We start from the raw sequence: 19876 nt of genomic DNA, 5'->3' as shown, positions 1-19876 counted from the left end.
AAACATTTTTCCTCATCAATTTTCAGACAATACCCCATAGTGACATCACAATACCCCATAATGACATCACAATACCCCATAGTGACATCACAATACCCCATAACGACATCACAATACCCCATAACGACATCACAATACCCCATAACGACATCACAATACCCCATAACGACATCACAATACCCCATAACGACATCACAATACCCCATAACGACAAAGGCGAAACATGTTTTATTTGCATATTTATAAAAAATAAAAAACAATACCTAATTTACATAAGTATTCAGACCTTTTGCATTGAGACTCGAAATTGAGCTCAGGTGCACCCTGTTTCCATCGATCATCCTCGTTTCTACAACTTCATTGGTGTCCACCTGTGGTAAATTCAATTGATTGGATATGATTTGGAAAGGCACACACCTATCTACATAAGGTCCCCCAGTTGACAGTGCATGTCAGAGCAAAAACCAAGCCAAGACAGGACTGTGTCGAGGTACAGATCTGGGGAAGGTAACCCCCCCCAAAAAAAGAGTGTTGAAACAAATCAAAATATATTTTAGATTCTTCAAAATAGCTTTGCACACTGGTTGGCATTCTCTCAACCAGCTTCATGAGGCAGTCACCTGGAATGCATTTCAATTAACAGGTGTGCATTGTTAAAAGTTAATTAGCGGAATTTAGTTCCCTGGAATGAGTAGGTGTGTCCAAACTTTTGACTGGTACTGTATGTGATTTCAGTTGAATACATTTGGGGCGGTTGAATAAGCGCCATTGTGCCTGCTCCACATTGTCTGTCTGGGTGGAACATTTCAGATTGCCAGTGATGTGTGCGCCAAGGAACTTGAAGCTTTTCACCTTCTCTACTGCAGTCGTCGATGTTGGCGTGCAGTCTCCCGAAGTCCACAATCAGTTCCTGCGTTTTGTTGGCGTTGGGGATATTTTCCACTCTGCCAGGGCCCTCACCTCCTCCCTGTAGGCTGTCTTGTTGTTGTTGGTAATCAGGCCTACCACTGCTGTGTCATCTACACACGTAATGATTTAAGTTGAAGACATGCGTGACCACACAGTCCCCTGTGTTCAGGATCAGCAGAGGTGTTGGTCCCTACCTTCACCACCTGAGGACGGCCTGTCAGGAAGTCCTAGAGCCAGTTGCACAGGGCGGGGTTCAGACCCAGGGCCCCAAGCTTAGTGATGAGCTTGGAGGGTACTATGGTGTTGAATGTTGAGCTGCAGTCAATGAACAGAGATCTTACATAGGTATTCCTCTTGTCCAGACAGGGTTGGGCAGTGTGCAGTGGGCAGTGTGCAGTGTGCAGTGGGCAGTGTGCAGTGTGCAGTGCGATGGCTGATTGAGTCATCCGTGGATCTATTGGGGCGGGATGCAAATTGCTGTGGGTCTAGGGCCCTCAAACTCAACTCTGGACCGCAAAGCCAGTTCTGCTGTTTGTTTTCATTGTTCCTGGTTTAGACTTGGCACTACAGGTGTGTGTATTAATTAAGTAATGAATTAATGATCAGGTAGAACAGAAAACCAGCAGGCTCTGGACCTCAAACAAAAGTTGAATACCCCTTGTCTAGGGTGTCAGGTAAGGTGGAGGTGACATGATCCTTAAATAGTCTCTCAAAGCACTTCATGATGACAGAAGTGAGTGCTACGGGGCGGTAGTTCAGTTTCCTTTGCTTTCTTGGGAACAGGAACAATGGAGGCCATCTTGAAGCATGTGGGGACAGCAGACTGGGATAGGGAGAGATTTGATATGTCCGTTAACACTCCAGCCATCTGGTCTGCACATGCTCTGAGGACGCGGCTAGGGATGCGGTCTGGCCCGGCAGCCGTGCGAGGGTAAACAAGTTTAAATGTTTTACTCACGTCGGCCACGGAGAAGGAGAGCCCACAGTCTCTGGTAGCGGGCCGTGTCAATGGCACGGTGTTGACCTCAAAGCGAAGTTGTTGCCGGCTTGCGAAAGTCAACAGCTTTAATGGTCCTCTTACTCACGTTGGCCACGGCCTTGTGAGCGACTGTGGCCCACTGCTTCAGCTCCAAATCAAATTGTATTTGTCACATGAGCCAAATACAACCTTAGCGTGAAATGCTTACTTACAAGCTCTTAACCAACAATGCAGTTTTTAGAGTAACAATAACAAATCACAAGACTCCACGTGGTAATGGCTCTGCCACATGTTGCCGGGGTGATGTTGCCGGGGTGATGTTGCCAGGGTGATGTTGCCGGCAGACATCAGCCGCTGAGGGAAATGCGTCCTTTTGAAATCAATGTCATGTCCAACGGTAGCATCCAAGCTCAAAAATCGCAGAGGTCAAATGTTTGACGGCTAACGCTATCTTGTGAATTGAAATCACTGGTTATTGTACTAAGATTTATGAAGTCAAACAGTGTTTGGGGCGGCAGGTAGCCTAGTGGTTAGAGCGTTAGAGCGTTGGACTTGTAACCGAAAGGCTGACAAGGTAAAAATCTGTCGTTCTGCCCCTGAACAAGGCAGTTAACCCACTGTTCCCCGGTAGGCCGTCATTGAAAATAAGAATTTGTATCTTAACTGATTTGCCTAGTTAAATAAAGGTTAAAAAAAATACATTTGAAAAAGTCAAGAAGCTACTAGCTAGCACAAACTCTCGCTAGCTACATTGACTATGTTCACAATGTAAACAAAAGCAACTTGAGTAATTAGAGGATCATTTAGTAGCAACAGTTTAAGAGTACTTGAGAAAAACTGGACCAGAGCTATTGTACTTCCGCATAACAGATGACCACGGTCCTCCTCCTCATAACAGATGACCACGGTCCTCCCCCTCCTCATAACAGATGACCACGGTCTGGTCCTCCTCATAACAGATGACCACGGTCCTCCTCCTCCTCATAACAGATGACCACGGTCTGGTCCTCCTCCTCATAACAGATGACCACGGTCCTCCTCCTCCTCATAACAGATGACCACGGTCTGGTCCTCCTCCTCATAACAGATGACCACGGTCTGGTCCTCCTCCTCATAACAGATGACCACGGTCCTCCCCCTCCTCATAACAGATGACCACGGTCTGGTCCTCCTCATAACAGATGACCACGGTCTGGTCCTCCTCCTCATAACAGATGACCACGGTCTGGTCCTCCTCCTCATAACAGATGACCACGGTCCTCCTCCTCCTCATAACAGATGACCACGGTCCTCCTCCTCCTCATAACAGATGACCACGGTCTGGTCCTCCTCCTCATAACAGATGACCACGGTCTGGTCCTCCTCCTCATAACAGATGACCACGGTCTGGTCCTCCTCCTCATAACAGATGACCACGGTCCTCCTCCTCATAACAGATGACCACGGTCTGGTCCTCCTCCTCATAACAGATGACCACGGTCCTCCTCCTCCTCATAACAGATGACCACGGTCTGGTCCTCCTCCTCATAACAGATGACCACGGTCCTCCTCCTCCTCATAACAGATGACCACGGTCTGGTCCTCCTCCTCATAACAGATGACCACGGTCCTCCTCCTCCTCATAACAGATGACCACGGTCCTCCTCCTCCTCATAACAGATGACCACGGTCCTCCTCCTAACAGATGACCACGGTCCTCCTCATAACAGATGACCACGGTCCTCCTCCTAACAGATGACCACGGTCCTCCTCCTCATAACAGATGACCACGGTCCGGTAAGGTACTTCTATCCCAGGGCTACAGGGCTAGACATGCAATAAAAATGTAAAAGCCGAATTCCCGAAGCTTTTATGATGATTTACTGCACGTGTGCTGCACACAGCCATAGTTTAAGTGGAATATCTATGGGCAGCACACAGCCCTAGTTTAAGTGGAATATCTTTGGGCCGCACACAGCCCTAGTTTAAGTGGAATATCTTTGGGCCGCACACAGCCCTAGTTTAAGTGGAATATCTTTGGGCAGCTCACAGCCCTAGTTTAAGTGGAATATCTTTGGGCAGCTCACAGCCCCAGTTTAAGTGGAATATCTTTGGGCAGCTCACAGCCCCAGTTTAAGTGGAATATCTTTGGGCAGCTCACAGCCCTAGTTTAAGTGGAATATCTTTGGGCCGCACACAGCCCTAGTTTAAGTGGAATATCTTTGGGCCGCACACAGCCCTAGTTTAAGTGGAATATCTTTGGGCAGCTCACAGCCCTAGTTTAAGTGGAATATCTTTGGGCAGCTCACAGCCCTGGTTTAAGTGGAATATCTTTGGGCAGCGCTCAACTGGTTGTTGTATGGAGCGGCTTCCAGAAGAATGACATCGGTAGCAGGTAGGACAGGAAAGACATCTCAACGGACGATATCTACCAGTAAATGCAAACTGAGGCAACAATGGGTACGCATTTATTAATTTATTTTTTACATTTAACCCACCAAAAAACGTCCCAGTGTTAAATATTCACCGCAAAGTAGACCTACCTGGTAGAATGACACTATGACGATGATTTATTATCAAACGGGGCTTGGCATTCGTGTTTCCAACTCTGACATCACATGTAGGCTACACTGCACACCCCAGAAACAACGCTATCCAAACACTCTTGCTAGGTGCACAATTTAATTTTTTTATATATATATTTTTTTAAAGGGCAACTACACTCTCCCCAAATTTTCGTTGGCCCTAGCCCGGTGTGCGTCTTCCAAATGTACCTGAATATCAAGCCCTGCTTATGGTTGCTTCACTAGACACCCTGTTCCCGACCATGGTGCATTACTTGGGCCCTGGTCAAAAGTAGTGCACTATGTAGGGAATTAGGGTTGCATTTGGGATGCATCCTATCTATCTACGGATCTCTGGTGGTGAAAGATCGTGGAGAAAAAAGGGATCAGAATCAGGAGGGAATGTTTTCCCTTGGCTTTTACTATGGAGTTGAACCACGAAGTACGATGTATTTAACATGTTATAAGATGCAACAACAACAACAACAACAGAAAACCACACAAAACAACACCCACAACACACATCCTTCATTTCCATTCAACTTTTAGGATTAAAGGTCAGTCTAAAAACAAACTCTAAAAAGAGAGAGAGACCCGTCATCAACATTAGTATGAGGATGAGGAAACACCTTGCCTGGTCCCACATCTGTTTGTGCTGTCTAGCCAACTCCTATGGTCCCTGTCACACCAATGAGCACCGTTGGAGGAACCACCCAGCAGGGACCTCCCCTTCTTGACATCAGAGTCATTAGGTTAGTTAATCAGCTGGTGTTTATCTGGGTGGCAGCCTGGAGGCACAACAGGTCCTCTGGTGGTAATCCCACTAATCTGGATCACAGTGAAACAGCCAGTCCAAGACCCATGGAGACCTCAAACATTTATTTTCCTCCCATCTTACAAAACGACATAAATTCATGGCTTCTGCAGACCAGTTTTACAACAGGCTACAGAACTCACTTCCAACACATCAGGGTTTAAATGGTTTTAACAGAGATGGCTGCTCACCTACACTCAGTCTTATGAAAACCTCGTTCTCCCTTTAATCTGGGTTGCAACATTACATGCTAACCGTCCTCTTTAGTTAGAAATTGTCAATGAGTGAGTACGTTTCATTGATAAGTAGAAAGAGGAATTGTAGGTCGATCCAACTCACCTGGCTCCAGTTTAATAATCTTAACAGCAGCAAGCTCTCCCGTTTGGATGTTTCGAGCCTGAAAGAGAGAATAAAACATTTTAGAACACTGCTTGGGGAGCCAGTCACTATCCTGGTATTGCAATCACCGTGCTCTACAGGGCACCGTGCTCTACCATCGGCGCTACAGGGCACCGTGCTCTACCATCGGCTCTACAGGGCACCGTGCTCTACCATCGGCTCTACAGGGCACCGTGCTCTACCATCGGCGCTACAGGGCACCGTGCTCTACCATCGGCGCTACAGGGCACCGTGCTCTACCATCGGCGCTACAGGGCACCGTGCTCTACCATCGGCTCTACAGGGCACCGTGCTCTACCATCGGCTCTACAGGGCACCGTGCCCTACCATCGGCTCTACAGGGCACCGTGCCCTACCATCGGCTCTACAGGGCACCGTGCTCTACAGGGCACCGTGCTCTACCATCGGCTCTACAGGGCACCGTGCTCTACCATCGGCTCTACAGGGCACCGTGCTCTACCATCGGCTCTACAGGGCACCGTGCCCTACCATCGGCTCTACAGGGCACCGTGCCCTACCATCGGCTCTACAGGGCACCGTGCTCTACAGGGCACCGTGCTCTACCATCGGCTCTACAGGGCACCGTGCTCTACCATCGGCTCTACAGGGCACCGTGCTCTACCATCGGCTCTACAGGGCACCGTGCCCTACCATCGGCTCTACAGGGCACCGTGCCCTACCATCGGCTCTACAGGGCACCGTGCTCTACCATCGGCTCTACAGGGCACCGTGCTCTACCATCGGCTCTACAGGGCACCGTGCTCTACCATCGGCTCTACAGGGCACCGTGCTCTACCATCGGCTCTACAGGGCACCGTGCTCTACCATCGGCTCACACCGCGCCATGGTCCTGTCTGCCACACACTTTACTACCACACAATGAACAGATCTCTCTCTAAAGTTGGCAAATGACAATCATCAGTATTGTTGGTTTCATCTTCATTACTCAGTCCCTCCAGGATTTTGCGATTTGCAACATATTTAGCCAGATCAACAACTCCACATATTATGCAAATGTTTAAAACACCTGACCAATCACTGCACTATTACCGCATAAACCAGTCAAATCATTGCAATGTTACCGCATAAACTGTCTAAATCACCTCACAAAAAAAAGATGGCTTGCAATTTTATCCAAATCACCACACTTTTAATTGCATAAAATGATTCAAATCAAGCAACAAACTTTCCCTCGTCAGAGCATTTATTTGCAAATTTGATAAAATCATCATAATTCATCGTGCAAAATGTCTGAATTGCCACAATAAAAATCAAGAGTTTAAAATATAATAAATAAATACAAATTTTAAAAAAACACTAAAATCCTGGATGGACAGATTACTAAATACCATTTATAGTCCCAGGACAACTAACAGACAGAGATAATTTCGATGAAAGTCTAGAGCAGACCACAATGTTACCAGCCCGGCTCCAAAATCTGTACTATTAGAAAGCACAAAAATGTCACAATCTGGCAGGCTAGAAGGACACATTTTTCTACTGAAAAGTACTAGCCTCGGGCTAGCGAGCTATTCTTAATTTCCATCCCTGGATGAAACATTAGAAAACTGTTACTCAAAAGAGAGAGGCAAGAGCTGAGTTATAAAACAACCAATCAAAATCAAGCTCCATGGGCTGAGTTATAAAACAACCAATCAAAAATCAAGCTCCATGGGCTGAGTTATAAAACAACCAATCAAAAATCAAGCTCCATGGGCTGAGTTATAAAACAACCAATCAAAAATCAAGCTCCATGGGCTGAGTTATAAAACAACCAATCAAAAATCAAGCTCCATGGGCTTACTTCCTCGTTGATACCTCACTCGGGTTTTAGACGTTTGTAAAAACTTTCTCTGCACTGCAGCAGACCAAAACAACATGGTATGGGGAGGATCTTTCAAATCTGAAATATTTCTGCTGTCAGTACAGCACTGAACACTCCCATTCTGGGCTCATGTTTAGACAAGGACCTGATCATATTTCCCTCTGCCACAGTCCTGCTTCGGTCTGGGGTGGAACTGTGTCTGGGACTGTGTCTGGAACTGTGTCTAGAACTGTGTCTGGGGTGGAACTGTGTCTGGGACTGTGTCTGGGACTGTGTCTGGGGTGGAACTGTGCCTGGGACTGTGTCTGGGGTGGAACTGTGTCTGGGACTGTGTCTGGGGTGGAACTGTGTCTGGGATTGTGTCTGGGGTGGAACTGTGTCTGGGACTGTGTCTGGGGTGGGACTGTGTCCGGGGTGGGACTGTGTCTGGGGTGGGACTGTGTCCGGGGTGGGACTGTGTCTGGGACTGTGTCCGGGGTGGGACTGTGTCCGGGGGTGGGACTGTGTCCGAGGGTGGGACTGTGTCCGGGACGGGACTGTGTCTGGGACGGGACGGTGTCTGGGGTGGGACGGAACTGTGTCTGGGACGGAACTGTGTCTGGGACGGAACTGTGTCTGGGACTGTGTCTGGGACTGTGTCTGAGACTGTGTCTGAGACTGTGTCTGGGACTGTGTCTGGGGTGGAACTGTGTCTGGGACTGTGTCTGGGGTGGAACTGTGTCTGGGGCTGTGTCTGGGACTGTGTCTGGGGTGGAACTGTGTCTGGGACTGTGTCTGGGGTGGAACTGTGTCTGGGACTGTGTCTGGGGTGGAACTGTGTCTGGGACTGTGTCTGGGGTGGAACTGTGTCTGGGATTGTGTCTGGGGTGGAACTGTGTCTGGGACTGTGTCTGGGGTGGAACTGTGTCTGGGATTGTGTCTGGGGTGGAACTGTGTCTGAGACTGTGTCTGGGACTGTGTCTGGGGTGGAACTGTGTCTGGGACTGTGTCTGGGGTGGGAGTGTGTCCGGGGTGGGACTGTGTCTGGGACTGTGTCCGGGGTGGGACTGTGTCCGGGGGTGGGACTGTGTCCGGGACGGGACTGTGTCCGGGACGGGACTGTGTCCGGGACGGGACGGTGTCCGGGACGGGACGGTGTCTGGGGTGGGACGGAACTGTGTCTGGGACGGAACTGTGTCTGGGACGGAACTGTGTCTGGGACTGTGTCTGGGACTGTGTCTGAGACTGTGTCTGGGGTGGAACTGTGTCTGGGACTGTGTCTGGGGTGGAACTGTGTCTGGGGCTGTGTCTGGGACTGTGTCTGGGGTGGAACTGTGTCTGGGGTGGAACTGTGTCTGGGACTGTGTCTGGGGTGGAACTGTGTCTGGGACTGTGTCCGGGGGTGGGACTGTGTCCGGGGGTGGGACTGTGTCCGGGACGGAACTGTGTCCGGGACGGAACTGTGTCCGGGACGGAACTGTGTCCGGGACGGGGTCTGGGACGGGACGGTGTCTGAGGCGGGACGGTGTCTGGGGCGGGATGGTGTCTGGGGCGGGACGGTGTCTGGGGTGGCACGGTTTCTGGGACGGAACTGTGTCTGGGACTGTGTCTGGGACTGTGTCTGGGGTGGAACTGTGTCTGGGACTGTGTCTGGGGTGGAACTGTGTCTGGGATTGTGTCTGGGACTGTGTCTGGGACTGTGTCTGGGGTGGAACTGTGTCTGGGGTGGAACTGTGTCTGGGGTGGAACTGTGTCTGGGGTGGAACTGTGTCTGGGGTGGGACTGTGTGTGGGACTGTGTGTGGGACTGTGTCTGGGGTGGGACTGTGTCTGGGGTGGGATTGTGTCTGGTCTGGGACTGTGTCTGGTCTGGGACTGTGTCTGGGGTGGAACTGTGTCTGGGGTGGAACTGTGTCTGGGACTGTGTCTGGGGTGGAACTGTGTCTGGGACTGTGTCTGGGGTGGGACTGTGTCCGGGGTGGGACTGTGTCTGGGACTGTGTCCGGGGTGGGACTGTGTCTGGGACTGTGTCCGGGGTGGGACTGTGTCCGGGGTGGGACTGTGTCTGGGACTGTGTCTGGGGTGGAACTGTGTCTGGGGTGGAACTGTGTCTGGGACTGTGTCTGGGGTGGAACTGTGTCTGGGGTGGGACTGTCTGGGGTGGGACTGTGTGTGGGGTGGGACTGTGTCTGGGGTGGGGCTGTGTCTGGGGTGGGACTGTGTCTGGGGTGGGACCGTGTCTGGGGTGGGACCGTGTCTGGGGTGAGACCGTGTCTGGGACCGTGTCTGGAGTGGGACTGTGTCTGGGGTGGAACTGTGTCTGGGACTGTTTCTGGGGTGGGACTGTGTCTGGGACTGTGTCTGGGGTGGAACTGTGTCTGGGGCTGTGTCTGGGACTGTGTCTGGGGTGGAACTGTGTCTGGGGTGGAACTGTGTCTGGGACTGTGTCTGGGGTGGAACTGTGTCTGGGACTGTGTCCGGGGGTGGGACTGTGTCCGGGGGTGGGACTGTGTCCGGGACGGAACTGTGTCCGGGACGGAACTGTGTCCGGGACGGAACTGTGTCCGGGACGGGGTCTGGGACGGGACGGTGTCTGAGGCGGGACGGTGTCTGGGGCGGGATGGTGTCTGGGGCGGGACGGTGTCTGGGGTGGCACGGTTTCTGGGACGGAACTGTGTCTGGGACTGTGTCTGGGACTGTGTCTGGGGTGGAACTGTGTCTGGGACTGTGTCTGGGGTGGAACTGTGTCTGGGATTGTGTCTGGGACTGTGTCTGGGACTGTGTCTGGGGTGGAACTGTGTCTGGGGTGGAACTGTGTCTGGGGTGGAACTGTGTCTGGGGTGGGACTGTGTGTGGGACTGTGTGTGGGACTGTGTCTGGGGTGGGACTGTGTCTGGGGTGGGATTGTGTCTGGTCTGGGACTGTGTCTGGTCTGGGACTGTGTCTGGGGTGGAACTGTGTCTGGGGTGGAACTGTGTCTGGGACTGTGTCTGGGGTGGAACTGTGTCTGGGACTGTGTCTGGGGTGGGACTGTGTCCGGGGTGGGACTGTGTCTGGGACTGTGTCCGGGGTGGGACTGTGTCTGGGACTGTGTCCGGGGTGGGACTGTGTCCGGGGTGGGACTGTGTCTGGGACTGTGTCTGGGGTGGAACTGTGTCTGGGGTGGAACTGTGTCTGGGACTGTGTCTGGGGTGGAACTGTGTCTGGGGTGGGACTGTCTGGGGTGGGACTGTGTGTGGGGTGGGACTGTGTCTGGGGTGGGACTGTGTCTGGGGTGGGACTGTGTCTGGGGTGGGACCGTGTCTGGGGTGTGACCGTGTCTGGGGTGAGACCGTGTCTGGGACCGTGTCTGGAGTGGGACTGTGTCTGGGGTGGAACTGTGTCTGGGACTGTTTCTGGGGTGGGACTGTGTCTGGGACTGTGTCTGGGGTGGAACTGTGTCTGGGGTGGGACTGTGTCTGGGACTGTGTCTGGGACTGTGTCTGGGGTGGGACTGTGTCTGGGTTGGGTCTGTGTCTGGGGTGGAACTGTGTCTGGGGTGGAACTGTGTCTGGGGTGGAACTGTGTCTGGGGTGGAACTGTGTCTGGGGTGGAACTGTGTCTGGGTTGGGACTGTGTCTGGGTTGGGACTGTGTCTGGGGTGGAACTGTGTCTGGGGTGGAACTGTGTCTGGGACTGTGTCAGGGGTGGGACTGTGTCTGGGACTGTGTCTGGGGTGGGACTGTGTCTGGGGTGGGACTGTGTCTGGGGTGGGACTGTGTCTGGGGTGGAACTGTGTCTGGGACTGTGTCTGGGTTGGGACTGTGTTTGGGTTGGGACTGTGTCTGGGTTGGGACTGTGTCTGAGACTGTGTCTGGGACTGTGTCTGGGGTGGGACTGCCAGATATCAGAAATAGAGTGTCATTTAGGACTCGGCCCAGGGATTGTGTGTTCATGGCTCTCTCTGGGAGAATACCAGGGCACTGCATTCCACCAGCGGCCTGCCTCGGCCGCCTGTGTCTGTGGTGGGAGTGGCCTGCCAAAGATTGCTTTGTGAGGCAAGGGTTCGACAGACGGGCTGCTTCGACTGGATCAAATTGGTAGCCTAGTCATCCATAGCAAATGGATATAGAAAAATAAACAAAACATGAACACAACTGTCTGTGATCCTGACTTGGACCTTGGAGACAGACAGGGAAGTGTCTACTTTGTTATACTCCAAATCAAAATCACATTTTATTGGTTACACACACATATTTAGCAGATATTATTGCGAGTGTAGTGAAATTCAATCCAATTCCCCGAGTCATTCAAAATGTGTTGTTGCTTTATGTGAACACACATACACTTTATGTGAACACACATAGGCTTTATGTGAACACACATAGGCTTTATGTGAACACACATAGGCTTTATGTGAACACACATAGGCTTTATGTGAACACACATAGGCTTTATGTGAACACACATAGGCTTTATGTGAACACACATAGGCTTTATGTGAACACACATAGGCTTTATGTGAACACACATAGGCTTTATGTGAACACACATACACAGGGACTTGGGAGCGTTCCAGAACTCTGCCAGGACAAATGGGGGATATTGAAGCTCTTCCCTTCCCCTGGTAATGGTAATCCATCTTACTTTCACCACACGTTACATCAGACAGAGGTAGGCTGTAACAGCGCGATGCTTTATCACATGGGTTCCTACGGGGTTACAGATGCTGTCCACAGTGGGGGGGGGGGGGGGGGGGACTAAAATAACTCCTCATTTTTCACGAGGTTGTACGTTTTTCTTTTGACAGCGAGTGCGTTCAAATATGTGAAGGTAGTCTGCTATTCAGAGAGACAATGTTACTATTCAGAGAGACAATGTTGCTATTCAGAGACAATGTTGCTATTCAGAGAGACAATGTTGCTATTCAGAGAGACAATGTTACTATTCAGAGAGACAATGTTACTATTCAGAGACAATGTTACTATTCAGAGAGACAATGTTACTATTCAGAGAGTCAATGTTACTATTCAGAGAGACAATGTTACTATTCAGAGAGACAATGTTACTATTCAGAGAGACTATGTTACTATTCAGAGACAATGTTACTATTCAGAGAGACAATGTTACTATTCAGAGAGACAATGTTACTATTCAGAGAGACAATGTTACTATTCAGAGAGACAATGTTGCTATTCAGAGACAATGTTACTATTCAGAAAGACAATGTTACTATTCAGAGAGACAATGTTACTATTCAGAGAGACAATGTTACTATTCAGAGAGACAATGTTACTATTCAGAGACAATGTTACTATTCAGTGACAATGTTACGAGGCAGGTAACTCCTTTAACAGTTAAAGCAGGGTACCGTTTCATCGGATTCCTCCTTCACAGATGAACCAGTACCCTGTTTTATCACCATCATAGAATGATTGTACAGAACAACTTGGCAATATTCTAACCACTTCAATACATGAAAAACCATCAAACATCCTACATGACTGAAGCTGGCCCATAAAGGGGGCTATACATCCTACATGGCTGAAGCTGGCCCATAAAGGAGGATATACATCCTACATGACTGAAACTGGCCCATAAAGGAGGCTAAACATCCTACATGACTGAAGCTGGCTCATAAAGGGGGCTATACATCCTACATGACTGAAGCTGGCCCATAAAGGAGGCTATACATCCTACATGACTGAAGCTGGCCCATAAAGGAGGCTATACATCCTACATGACTGAAGCTGGCCCATAAAGGAGGCTATACATCCTACATGACTGAAGCTGGCCCATAAAGGAGGCTATACATCCTACATGACTGAAGCTGGCCCATAAAGGAGGCTATACATCCTACATGACTGAAGCTGGCCCATAAAGGGGGCTATACATCCTACATGGCTGAAGCTGGCCCATAAAGGAGGATATACATCCTACATGACTGAAACTGGCCCATAAAGGAGGCTAAACATCCTACATGACTGAAGCTGGCCCATAAAGGGGGCTATACATCCTACATGACTGAAGCTGGCCCATAAAGGAGGCTATACATCCTACATGGCTGAAGCTGGCCCATAAAGGAGGCTATACATCCTACATGACTGAAGCTGGCCCATAAAGGAGGCTATACATCCTACATGACTGAAGCTGGCCCATAAAGGAGGCTATACATCCTACATGACTGAAGCTGGCCCATAAAGGAGGCTATACATCCTACATGACTGAAGCTGGCCCATAAAGGAGGCTATACATCCTACATGGCTGAAGCTGGCCCATAAAGGAGGCTATACATCCTACATGACTGAAGCTGGCCCATAAAGGAGGCTATACATCCTACATGGCTGAAGCTGGCCCATAAAGGAGGATATACATCCTACATGACTGAAGCTGGCCCATAAAGGAGGCTATACATCCTACATGGCTGAAGCTGGCCCATAAAGGAGGCTATACATCCTACATGACTGAAGCTGGCCCATAAAGGAGGCTATACATCCTACATGACTGAAGCTGGCCCATAAAGGAGGCTATACATCCTACATGGCTGAAGCTGGCCCATAAAGGAGGATATACATCCTACATGGCTGAAGCTGGCCCATAAAGGAGGCTATACATCCTACATGACTGAAGCTGGCCCATAAAGGAGGCTATACATCCTACATGACTGAAGCTGGCCCATAAAGGAGGCTATACATCCTACATGGCTGAAGCTGGCCCCCAGCTCCTGTATTTGGAACCCAAGACACTAAAGTGATAACGTGGTGGGCAGGAGGTTGACTCAGTAAATGAAAGCCTTGATTGGTAGGTGACTCACCACTCTAAATAAAGCCTTTACAAAATGTCATAAGTCAACTTGGAGAGAGGAGGATTACCGGCCCACATACAATACAGTGCTTGATAACTAGGCCAGAGGTATACATTTCCCATTGACATTAAACTGCACAAAGAGTTTAAACAGCTCAAATACTTTATTATGTCATTAAGGCTTGAGCCTGATGAATTTACTGTGTTTAAGCGAGGCCTCACCTCCTGGTGACACTAGTGACCATATCCCCCGTGCATCCCGCAAAGGCGGAGGTGTTGCTAACATTTACGATAGCAAATTTCAATTTACAAAAAAAAAAAACAATGAAGTTTTTTTGTCTTTTGAGCTTCTAGTCATGGAATCTATGCAGCCTACTCAATCCCTTTTTATAGCTACTGTTTACAGGCCTCCTGGGCCATATACAGCGTTCCTCACTGAGTTCCCTGAATTCCTATCGGACCATATAGTCATAGCAGATAATATTCAAATTTTGGGTGATTTTAATATTCACATGGAAAAGTCCACAGACCCACTCCAAAAGGCTTTCGGAGCCATCATCGACTCAGTGGGTTTTGTCCAACATGTCTCTGGACCTACTCACTGTCACAGTCATACTCTGGACCTAGTTTTGTCCCATGGAATAAATGTTATGGATCTTAATGTTTTTCCTCATAATCCTGGACTATCGGACCACCATTTTATTACGTTAGCAATCGCAACAAATAATCTGCTCAGACCCCAACCAAGGAGCATCAAAAGTCGTGCTATAAATTCTCAGACAAACCAAAGATTCTTTGATGCCCTTCCAGACTCCCACTGACAACCCAAGGACGTCAGAGGACAAAAAACAGTTAACCACCTAACTGAGGAACTCAATTTAACCCTGTGCAATACCCTAGATGCAGTTGCACCCCTAAAAACTAAAACAATTTGTCATAGGAAACTAGCTCCCTGGTACACAGAAAATACCCGAGCTCTGAAGCAAGCTTCCAGAAAATTGGAACGGAAATGGCGCCACACCAAACTGGAAGTCGTCCGACTAGCTTGGAAAGACAGTACCGTGCAGTATCGAAGAGCCCTCACTGCTGCTCGATCATCCTATTTTTCCAACTTAATTGAGGAAAATAAGAACAATCCTAAATTTATTTTTTATACTGTCGCAAAGCTAACTAAAAAGCAGCATTCCCCAAGAGAGGATGGCTTTCACTTCAGCAGTAATAAATTCATGAACTTCTTTGAGGAAAAGATCATGATCATTAGAAAGAAAATTTCGTAATCCTCTTTAAATCTGCGTATTTCTCCAAAGCTCAGTTGTCCTGAGTCTGCACAACTCTGCCAGGACCTAGGATCAAGAGAGACACTCAAGTGTTTTAGTACTATATCCCTTAACACAATGATAAAATAATATTGGCCTCTAAACCTTCAACCTTCTGTCCTCGTGCTCCTAGACCTTAGTGCTGCTTTTGATACCATCGATCACCACATTCTTTTGGAGAGATTGGAAACCCAAATTGGTCTACACGGACAAGTTCTGGCTTGGTTTTCCTGTCGGAAAGATATCAGTTTGTCTCTGTGAAGGGTTTGTCCTCTGACAAATCAACTGTAAATGTCGGTGTTCCTCAAGGTTCCGTTTTAGGACCACTATTGTTTTCACTATATATTTTACCTCTTGGGGATGTCATTTGAAAACATAATGTTAACTTTCACTGCTATGCGGATGACACACAGCTGTACATTTCAACGAAACATGGTGAAGCCCCAAAATTGCCCTCGCTAGCAGCCTGTGTTTCAGACATAAGGAAGTGGATGGCTGCAAACGTTCTACTTTTAAACTCGGACAAAACAGAGATGCATGTTCTAGGTCCCAAGAAACAAAGAGATCTTCTGTTGAATCTGACAATTAATCTTAATGGTTGTACAGTCGTCTCAAATAAAACTGTGAAGGACCTCGGTGTTACTCTGGACCCTGATCTCTCTTTTGATGAACATATTAAGACTGTTTCAAGAACAGCTTTTTTCCATCTGCGTAACATTGCAAAAATCAGAAACTTTCTGTCCAAAAATGATGCAGAAAAATGAATCCATGCTTTTGTTACTTCTAGGTTAGACTACTGCAATGCTCTACTTTCCGGCTACCCGGATAAAGCACTAAATAAACTTCAGTTAGTGCTAAATACGGCTGCTAGAATCCTGACTAGAACCAAAAAATGTGATATTACTCCAGTGCTAGCCTCCCTACACTGGCTTCCCGTTAAGGTAAGGGCTGATTTCAAGGTTTTACTGCTAACCTACAAAGCATTACATGGGCTTGCTCCTACCCATCTTTCCGATTTGGTCCTGCCGCACATACCTAAACGTACGCTACGGTCACAAGACGCAGGCCTCCTAATTGTCCCTAGAATTTCTAAGCAAAAAGCTGGAGGCAGGGCTTTCTCCTGTAGAGCTCCATTTTTATGGAATGGTCTGCCTACCCATGTGAGAGACGCAAACTCAGTCTCAACCTTTAAGAGTTTACTGAAGACTCATCTCTTCAGTGGGTCATATGATTGAGTGTAGTCTGGCCCAGGAGTGTGAAGGTGAACGGAAAGGCTCTGGAGCAACAAAACACCCTTGCTGTCTCTGCCTGGCCGGTTCCCCTCTCTTCACTGGGATTCTCTGCCTCTAACCGTATTACAGGGGCTGAGTCACTGGCTTACTGGTGCTCTTCCATGCCATCCCTAGGAGGGGTGCGTCACTTGAGTGGGTTGAGTCACTAACATTATCTTCATGTCTGGGTTGGCGCCCCTCCTTGGGTTGTGCTGTGGCGGAGATCTTTGTGGGCTATACTCTGCCTTGTCTCAGGATGGTAAGTTGGTGGTTGAAGATATCCCTCTAGTGGTGTGGGGGCTGTGCTTTGGCAAAGTGGGTGGGCTTATATCCTGCCTGTTTGGCCCTGTCCGGGGGTATCATCGGATGGGGCCACAGTGTCTCCTGACCCCTTCCTGTCTCAGCCTCCAGTATTTATGCTGCAGTAGTTTGTGTCGGGGGGCTAGGGTGAGTCTGTTATATCTGGAGTATTTCTCCTGTCTTATCCGGTGTCCTGTGTGAATTTAAGTATGCGCTCTCTAATTCTCTCTTTCTCTCTCTCGGAGGACCTGAGCCCGAGGACCATGCCTCAGGACTACCTGGCATGATGACTCCTTGCTGTCCCCAGTCCACCTGGCCGTGCTGATGCTCCAATTTCAACTGTTCTGCCTGTGGCTATGGAACCCTGACCTGTTCACCGGACATGCTACCTGTCCCAGACCTGCTGTTTTCAACTCTCTAGAGACAGCAGGAGCGGTAGAGGTGCTGACTTGCTGCACCCTCAACAACTACTGTGATTATTATTATTTGACCATGCTGGTCATTTATGAACATTTGAACATCTTGGCCATGTTCTGTTATAATCTCCACCCGGCACAGCCAGAAGAGGACTGGCCACCCCTCATAGCCTGGTTCCTCTCTAGGTTTCTTCCTAGGTTTTGGCCTTTCTAGGGAGTTGTTCCTAGCCACCGTGCTTCTACACCTGCATTGCTTGCTGTTTGGGGTTTTAGGCTGGGTTTCTGTACAGCACTTTGAGATATCAGCTGATGTAAGAAGGGCTATATAAATAAATTTGATTTGAAGATAAGCATTCCCTGTGGTTCCCATTCAACTCCATTCTAAAATGCAAATGCCCCTGTAACACAAACTACTATTGGCAAACTGACAACAACAAAGGTTCTGCCCATTGAATTAGTAGACACTAGAGCATACATACAACTATGCATAACTTTACTCATATCTTGGCCATAAAAGCAAAACACATTGAGAGAGAGAATTTAACTATGGGCCTGGGGGAGACCAATACAATCTTTACAACTTAATATGAGTCCTCTGGCCAGGTTTCAATAGGACATAGATATGGTATTAGGGATCTCGTGTCTTCCAACAGGTGTGGAGCTTGTTTTTGGTAAGACACGGATCTAAAAATTCATAAATATGCTACTGCTGTACATTCAGTTTGAAGGTAGATCGAAAAAATAAATCTAAAAAAAATACCTTGTATACGTCTCCATATGTGCCGCTCCCAACTCGTTGAATAAGCTCGAAATCCTGCTGCGGGTTTTTTCTTTGAATTTCTCCACTCGGTCTTGAACAGATATCCATGACAGCTGTCTAACTGGCTGGAAAAGTTAACACCTAGCTACTTTACATTTAAACGCGTTGGCTTGTGCAAATACACGTCGGTATATCATTCGGTGAGGAGTTATTAACGTTACTTCAAGAGGTGATCATTTGTTTTATTCTCTAAAGCTGCAGAAGTGTTGCTTCCAAGTCTGGCTTCTTTCTGGTCCATTTCCTGCCGTTGAGACAAGAGTAGAAAATAATAGTTAATAAACCTCTAGCTAATAGGTAACTACAAAACAAACGTGATTTCAGAAGTCATTTAAGAAGGCAACAATAGTTGATGTCTGTCCGGATAAACGTTAGTTTGAGGCAAACTAACCAGTTAGCTGCGGAAAAGTTAGCAGAAACTATGGATTGATTATTGACTTTTACCAATATAAATACAATGATTAACCCTCTGTAACGTTAGAGAGTAAGTTAAGTTAACTACGTACACTGTAGCTAGATAATTTAACTAGGTTTTGGTAGTTATCCAAAGCTAACGTTACAGTAGCTAAGTGGTTAGCTTGCTAAGCGAAAGTCAAAATCCAAAACAGGAGTTAGATTGGCGAATTTACCATTTATTCCCATTATAAATAAATGACACATACGAAAGAAGGCGTATGTTAAATTTGGCAATATTACGGTGTAAAATCCCTTTCTTCCAAAATATAAATTCAATGTTCCTATTCAGAGAAAGTGTAAACACTTCTTCTGCTGGCCAGATCTCTCTCTGACAACGACAAGCACCGCGTTGAGCTGGAAAAAGACCCGAGCTGCGGTCCTCATGTCCCTCCTGTTGACAACACGACATGCTACTAACTAACTAGTGAAAAAACTGACTTTATGTCACCCATGCATTCAACTGTAAAAGGTGTACCTACCGATTTCACAAGGAAACAATAACAACTAACATAATTGAATCGATTAAAATGCTATTGAAAGCATTGTTGTTTTTTAAATGATCGAGACGGAATTGATCTCTTGTCTGTTCAATGATGTGCAACTACCGCCACCTAACGATGTAAACAAGCAGGCAACTGTAACCGCAAAACGTGCAGAAAAAAACAACACAACGAAAAACATCGAAACAGCACCCCCACCCCTCCTTGCAATTTATAGAAATACTGCACACCCAACTCCCCGTCGGCTTCAGCGTCCTCTCTTCGATGAGCATCCTCCACGGTGTCGGTTTGTTAGTTCCCGTGTCTACATGACAGCCGCGTAGGTTCTCACGAACAGTCAAAACAGAAAGACATGGCGAGAAACCGTAAAGACAGAGACAGCTGGGGTGAGTGGTTAATCATTATGAAGATGACTAAATGTGTCTTCTTGTAGACGCACATTAAAAAAAAGGGGAAAAAAAGAGGTGCGCTATTTAGCCTATTTAATGTAGCCCAGGCTATGGGAGAGTCTCAGCAATGCAGCTGATCAGATGTTTGTGCATGAATAATGATGGGGCAGGCGTTGTCATT

The 19876-nt window shown here is 48.1% G+C and overlaps 2 protein-coding genes and 1 long non-coding RNA gene across 7 annotated transcripts in view; 2 read left to right on the top strand and 1 right to left on the bottom strand.

Annotated features, from left to right (window-relative positions):
* The window catches only part of LOC149972159 (uncharacterized), a 134167-nt gene extending 116733 nt beyond the window's left edge, over positions 1–17434 (top strand). Inside the window, exon 3 of the long non-coding RNA XR_016492072.1 lies at positions 17363–17434. This is a non-coding gene — a long non-coding RNA (uncharacterized LOC149972159). The remainder of the gene's footprint in view (positions 1–17362) is intronic.
* Positions 1–19436, bottom strand: part of LOC110504274 (mitogen-activated protein kinase kinase kinase kinase 5) — a 118260-nt gene extending 98824 nt beyond the window's left edge. The window contains exons 1-3 of one of the 5 annotated variants that reach the window (XM_090221370.1): positions 19286–19436; positions 18294–18594; positions 5585–5642 (exon numbers count right to left, since the gene is read on the bottom strand). In XM_090221370.1, the coding sequence (XP_090077496.1) occupies positions 5585–5642; positions 18294–18401 (166 nt within the window). In that variant the 5' untranslated portion in view covers positions 18402–18594; positions 19286–19436. Of the gene's footprint in view, positions 1–5584; positions 5643–18293; positions 18595–18856; positions 19226–19285 lie in introns of those variants that run through there. The other 4 variants (XM_090221369.1, XM_090221373.1, XM_090221372.1 and 1 more) reach the window with 4 other exon arrangements.
* Positions 19377–19876, top strand: part of LOC110505958 (atlastin-1) — an 18401-nt gene continuing 17901 nt past the window's right edge. The window contains exon 1 of the mRNA XM_036962939.2: positions 19377–19692. Within this exon, the coding sequence (XP_036818834.1) occupies positions 19659–19692 (34 nt within the window). The 5' untranslated portion in view covers positions 19377–19658. The remainder of the gene's footprint in view (positions 19693–19876) is intronic.

This window comes from Oncorhynchus mykiss, chromosome 25, assembly GCF_057628025.1.
Source record: "Oncorhynchus mykiss isolate SJ-2025 chromosome 25, ASM5762802v1, whole genome shotgun sequence".
Taxonomy (NCBI): domain Eukaryota; kingdom Metazoa; phylum Chordata; class Actinopteri; order Salmoniformes; family Salmonidae; genus Oncorhynchus; species Oncorhynchus mykiss.
This window is presented reverse-complemented; position numbering and strand designations above follow the sequence as displayed.